Raw genomic sequence first — 6,474 nt, 5'->3', positions numbered from 1 at the left:
GCATTTGGAGACTATAAAAATATTATTGGTCTGTTTACCTTAACCACCCAGGATGTTTACTGAAACACCTCGGACTCCAAAAAAATGGGCACACTTACACCAAGTGCATTCATCACAAAACTCGTATCAGATGCTAATGAAATGTGCCTAAAAATGTCCTTGCCACTGAATTAAAGCAGAGTTTTAGAGAGGACACAAAGGCAGAAAGACAGAATAAAATGTGTGGTAGAGACCGAGTGGGAGGAAAAAGTTTTCACAGAAACTTCCCACTTTTTTTTTCTTCTTGTGGTGAGCCGAGTGTGTTTTTGCAGCTTCCTCTTCTAACCCCCCAAACAGGAGTACCGTAAAAGGGAGGGAGAAAGTAAAAGAGGGAAGGGTGGCTGGGTGATTATGAGCAAAGGCGTTGTGTGTGGATGCGTGTGTGTGGTTATATGCATGTAGAGACGCACGCCTCTCTCTCCTTTATTCCCCCTCTGCTCTTTAAGGGGCTTTACCACTACAACCAACATCCCAAAGCAGGCCACTCACCACATTGCCTCTGCTCTTTCGTCTCCTCCAAGACCAGTGCCTGGACTCCAGCAGCTTCAAAGGACTTCTCTGGAGGCAAGCAACTTTTTAGAAGAGTGATAAATGTTTGGCGTTTGCTCTTGGCTTTCCGGCCAGAGCTACATGTGCTGGGCCTGAGTGTTGGAGCTACTATACGGCGCAATCCTCCGTTTCCTGTGTGTGTGTATGTTTTCTGTCTGCTTTCACACAAAACAGCAGGAGGATAAACTTACCCCAAGAAGACTCTGGATGCAAACGCAAACAGTAGGACTGGCCAGACAAGGAGAAGTGAAAGTTTTAAGCCAGACTGGAGAAACAGGAGTTGAAACCAGAAGAAAGTAAAGCAGAAGACTTGATTCTACAGAAGGACATTTCACTAAAAGAAACCTAACTCAGCCACTCTAAATAGGTGGTGAAGGCTCCAATCTCCCCCACCCCCCTCCCTGGCTCCCTCTTCCCTCCTCTCGCTGCAACATGGGCCACCTCCTCTCTCTCACTCTCATCTACCTGGCCTACCTGCTGACCACAGGGATTGCCTCCCAGCGTCAGCAGCACCGCGTGCAGCATGGCCCTTGCACCTACACCTTCATTCTCCCAGAGGTTGAGCATTGCAAGCCCCTAAAGGATTTCCAGGTGACAAACACGCTGCAGAGAGACTCGCCACCTGAGACCGAGCCGGACAAAAGTCATTCCAAGGACAGTTTAGCAGAAGAGGAAAGGCCTTTGTGGCAGCAGCAAAAGTTGGAGAATCTGGAGAGCGCCATGGAGAATAACACTCAGTGGCTGCAGAAGGTAAGACCTCAGAAAGTCTTTCATAGACGAGAACCGTCTTGGTGGACATGCAATGAACCTATTGTTTTCAGATACATCGTCGATACTGGCATTGTCTTTTCGGTAGATATTTTAAGGTGTGTTGTCCTGTGATACTTTTCAGACATGTCATAAGAGGCAGCAGTACTTCAGGTAAAACTACCCATGACTAAAGTCCGGTAGCCTGTTGCGTGTCTGTGCCCTTCAGTTCAACTCTTTCATGTTTGTCAAAAGTCCCAATTGACATATCGCTTCAAGTTCCCTTTAAGTGGACAATTTCCTTCTCCCTTTCCCCCTTCTTTCTTATTTTTCTTTTGCATTCTATATGCCTCACTGAGTCCTGCAGCTTTTCATACCAAAGACCGTAAATCAGAGCAGAGGACCTCCCCAGAGTACACTATCTTATTACATTTGTTGACAGACCTGTATTATTGATAAGGCTTGGATTTCCTGGATGCTTCCTGTCTTCACAGTTGGCTCCAACACAATGCTTGGCGTATCAGTGGGTCTCAGTATTTTAAACCCCCATAAGTCATAACTTCCTTAGCATGCTGCAGCAGTCTGAGAGTATGAAGTTCTGCCAATAATGCTTCGCACAGTTAAACCCTCTAAATGAGGCAACAAGTAAACAGACCTTTTTTTTTTCAGTCTGCTTATAAGCCAAAGTCAGCCTAAATCTTTCCAAACGCAATTTACATAACACTGGGACATGTCAGCTGTTTATCTGGAAGAGACACATTTGAGTAGGTCTCCTTACAAGACATTTGGCCTTTGCGGTTCTGTTTAGCTCCGATTATGGCTGAATAAACTGAAATGATACAATTAGAAGAGGCTTCACAATGGAGTCCATACAGCTGAAGTCACAGAAAAAGTATTTGCTCGTTGTGGATCATATTGACAGAGCGGCCCCACTGCTTTCCACTCATGTCTCTATTTTGATCTGGATCCTTTGCAGAACATGCTGTTTATGGGGCGCACCAACCCCCGGAATATTTGTAAATGTTTGTGTGCCAGTTTGTTGAGTTACACTGACAGTGGGCAATTATGACTTTATTACAGCGTTTCAAATCGATAAAGTGAAACTCTAGATGTGGAAAGTTGGTAAACTCAGGGAGCTAATTACAAATTAATAAAAAAAATATCTGTTTTTTATTTTTTTTGTAAATATTTTAAAAGCTCTGTATCACTTTTCATCTATTCTTCACATGTTCGCTCTGTGCAATACGGGTTAATTAAATAAAACCTCTCAGGTTTGTCGCTGTAAGTTGACAAAACGTAGAACACTTCAGCTCTTAAGAAGATTTTGCAAGGCAACACAATTTTAATTTTACAATCAACCAAACAAAACTACAATCTTAAAAATGGAATTTCCACAGTAAACTAGTTCTGTACAACCTTCCCCGGCCACTAGCTCGTTTTCTCTTCACATACATAAAAGTGATCACAATGTGAAAAGGTTTTATTTGTAAAAGTAAACAAAAAGGAGGATCAAATCTTTCTTCCACTTAACATCATGGTCTATTTTAGGGTTGGTCTAACACTTATAAAACGCGAACAATATACATTGAAGCTTATCTTTGTAATATGGCAAAATGTAAAAAAATAAATAAATTAAAAAAATAAAAAGTTTAAGGGATATGAAAACAAGTTATTGTGCTGTTCTGCTTAGCTTTCAGAAAATATACCCTGGAGCCATAAACATGCAGGAAGAAAATCAATATGCCACAAAATAAAGAAAATCATATATCACATTCATTGTAGAAACATAGCTGGCAGTATCTCATTTTGCCTTTTCCAGTTTAATTCTATTTCTCATTATTGTGCCTTTAAAAAAAAAAAAGATAAATATAATATAATTTGGTCAGCTATGAAGGAAATATGGCTTAAATCCCCCCACACACTCTCACATCTAGAAAAAAAGCTTTGCTGACATATGAAGCTCTGCAGCCAACTTCCACATAACATCTGGAATGAACACGAGGATTCAAGCCCATCAACAAGTTTCCCCCACGAGGCCAAAGCGATGCATAAATGATCGCACTTAAGGTGGGATTTCCACATAAACATCGCATGACCCCTAAGAGAGTCTTTTAGTTATGCACGAGAGTATTCCGACTTTTGACCCCAGACGGCAAAGCCTTTTCAGCACCTCGTGAGGCTCATTAAGCTTATCTGCAAGTGAGCCTGGAGAGAACTGGATAAAATGGATGTGGAAGGACTTCATCTATGCGTGTGTGGGGGTGTGTGTGTGTGTCTCCATGAAACTTTGCACGGTCTCACTCAAAGCTCCCCCGGGGGCCACTACGACCCCTCTCTGTGAGCGTTCTACCCGAGCCCCTTGAAAGGAAACACACCCCCACACATGCAAAATTAGGAGCGCCCACACTAATCCGCCATGTTCTGCAGAGAAATCTCTACGGACTGTATTAATGCGCCAGATTCTTTCTCTTGAATTTCCAAGAAGAGACCCATGTCCGTTTTCTTTAGGGCTAAACCCCAACGCGCCACCCCCTCATCGTGTACCCTTGGCCTTCTCCTGCCCTCAAGGGTCAGAAAATGGAATGCGAGTCCGTGTTTGTTGGTGTTTTTTAAGAGGCTGTGTGGATTATGCTATTTTAGAAATTCTCCAACGAGATCAAAGTGTCTTGAAGAGAATTTGCAACTTGGGTATTTGCACTGTCAACATTATAGTTTGCCATCAATTGACATCGTAAATTAATAATTTAAAGAATTACAATCACTATGTGGCCAAAATTAGAACTAATTACAACAGTTTGATGAGAATAAAATCCAAGCATTGAAAATATTTGTTACTTTCATTATTTTTAAGGACGTTTTCTATTCAATGTTGGTTAAAACTTTTTTCTCCTCCCTTACGATACATATTTTCCCTCATTTCATGGTGACGATTCAGAACATTTTAAATTTAGCTTGCAAGCTATTCATGCAGGATCTAAAGACCAAGACATTTGCCCCAGGTTCTAAATGTCTAAATTCTTTTAATCAAAAGAAATGAAAAGAAAGACTGTGTGCATTCGCGCTGAAAGCTCAGCAAAACATTTATTAGAAATGAGTAATTAGACCGACTGAGTCTTAGCATTTTTCATTTGTGTTCAGAAACAGTTCAGAAAAACAAAAACAAACCGCAAACAAGTTTAACAACTTGCTGTGGCCTTAAAATTATTTCCTCTTTCAAGAGGAAAGCATTGCAAGGGATTTAAAAGTTGTAGCATCTTTTTATTGTTGTTACTAGCTGTTTGTAATTACAGCTAGTAATGAAATATTAAAATTGTTATTTAATATTTTGGTTAAGAAATCATATCCTGATTTTTATACTCGCTTCCTACTTTGAGACACAAAGCCAAGGAAAAAATTAAGTCTTCTTGAACCTTTGGTTAAAGTGAGATTTTATGTAAAACTGATTTTGACCTTTATATAATGTCATAACTTTTTCTAAAGGGTAGGGAAATGTGGGAGATTCTTAAAGAGATAGAGGCCCAATTTCAAGGCGACAAATTGTAACGCCACTTTTCTTTTAGATTTTATTTGATATATTCTGCAGTTTTATAACAACTGAAGGAGACAGCGACGTCTCAGGATGTTTGCAAATGTCGGAACTGTGTCTTGTTCTGGAAGTCTGAGGTGAACAGTGTGAGATAGGATGGTTGGGGCAGAGTGCACTTCGTTGGACACCTGGATCCTTCAGTCTCACAAACTGTGATCCGTTTGTCATTGTTGAGGCCTTCACTTGTGTCTTTTGGAGTTTCTGACTAAACGGTCTCTAAGGACTGATGGGTGGATTCTCTTTGGTACCGAAACAAAGAAAGACTTCTGCTGGGCCAGGCTAGAGCCGTAGAGGTGCTGCAGAATCCCATAGTTTCAGTCTCTCCAGCTGCCTCTTCATTTGACTTCTGCAAACAGACAGGCAGGAGGGGGAGGCAAAGGAAGCACCACCATCTCCCGATTTGGTTGAACACAAACGTATAAAGGCAGAAATGTCCATGGCCGAGGTGGAAGACGAAACAAACAAACGTCTGCTTGACTGGGGACAGGAAAGGAGGATGTTGAGCTTGTTCCTGGACTTTCAGAAGAATTTGTTCAGTTCGTTGCCTCTGTCCAGACTTCCATACGTCTGATCCTTCTTTGTTTGAAGCATATCACGTTTTTGTTCCTCTCCAAACATTTCTGATCTTGGAGATTTTGGTGTAGGAATGTGTTTGTGTTTGTAGGAATGTGAAAAAAAGCAACCTCTGGTTTCCCACATACAGTCCTGATGGTGATTAATCAGATTTAAAAAATAGGTGAATGGACCGAAAAGCAAGGTATTAACAAAGTTATAATAAAATTATATATATATATTTGTTGCCAAAACATTTAGCAAATGAAAGCTGTAATAATAACCAAATGTCTAAGATTGTGGGGGCCTTTAGTGGGAGATATAAAAACTTCAGGAGAATGAGCATGCACTTTTTGTTTCGTTAGTGATGAAGTTGCCAAACTGAGGTAAAAATACTGAAAAATCAATGCATTAAATCAGCATTTTTCAGTGGTGGCATTCACCACTATGCCCATCATAATGCGTCTCTCCATCAATCACCGTCAGACACTATAACACCCGGTAGATATGTTTCTGTCTTTTGTAATTATAGGAGACAGGGAGTGCAGCTGTTGGCTCATGTAATTAAGATATCTCATGATCCAACTCCTCAGATTTTTCCCAGCGCTGATCCCTCTTCCTGACCCTGCTAGACACAGTAAAAAATGAATTACATTACATCCCGAAAGTGCTTTATCTGGCCTCGTAGTGTGGCCTGTGACACGGCTCCAATTAATGCAATTGGCAAAGGGTGGGGATGAAGCCTATCAAGACCTCCGGATTGAGTTCCAGCACAAAGGCTGTAATGCGGGGACTTGGACGAGCCACTGATAGCGGCTTGATTTCGTAAGTCTGATCACAATGCCGGGGTTTTTGGGTTTCCAGTGGAGATGGCTTTAATCCACTAAGTAATCTCTTTAGATCATTTGTTGTGAAAAAGATTATTTTTCCCACTGCAGCCTAAGTTGTCCTAAACTAGTGTAATGTAAGACGTGATTACAGGGCACGAGCAAAGAGGGACA

The 6,474-nt window shown here is 41.2% G+C and overlaps 1 protein-coding gene across 2 annotated transcripts in view; it reads left to right on the top strand.

The window, feature by feature from the left end:
- Positions 1-233: 233 nt before the first annotated feature.
- Positions 234-6,474, top strand: part of angpt2b (angiopoietin 2b) — a 31,580-nt gene continuing 25,339 nt past the window's right edge. The window contains exon 1 of one of the 2 annotated variants that reach the window (XM_008421593.3): positions 234-1,338. In XM_008421593.3, coding sequence (XP_008419815.1) covers positions 1,021-1,338 — 318 coding nt within the window. In that variant the 5' untranslated portion in view covers positions 234-1,020. The remainder of the gene's footprint in view (positions 1,339-6,474) is intronic. The other variant, XM_008421594.3, reaches the window with a different exon arrangement.

This window comes from Poecilia reticulata, chromosome 11 (assembly GCF_904066995.2).
Source record: "Poecilia reticulata chromosome 11, P_reticulata-male-v2, whole genome shotgun sequence".
In the NCBI taxonomy this organism is placed as follows: domain Eukaryota; kingdom Metazoa; phylum Chordata; class Actinopteri; order Cyprinodontiformes; family Poeciliidae; genus Poecilia; species Poecilia reticulata.
This window is presented reverse-complemented; position numbering and strand designations above follow the sequence as displayed.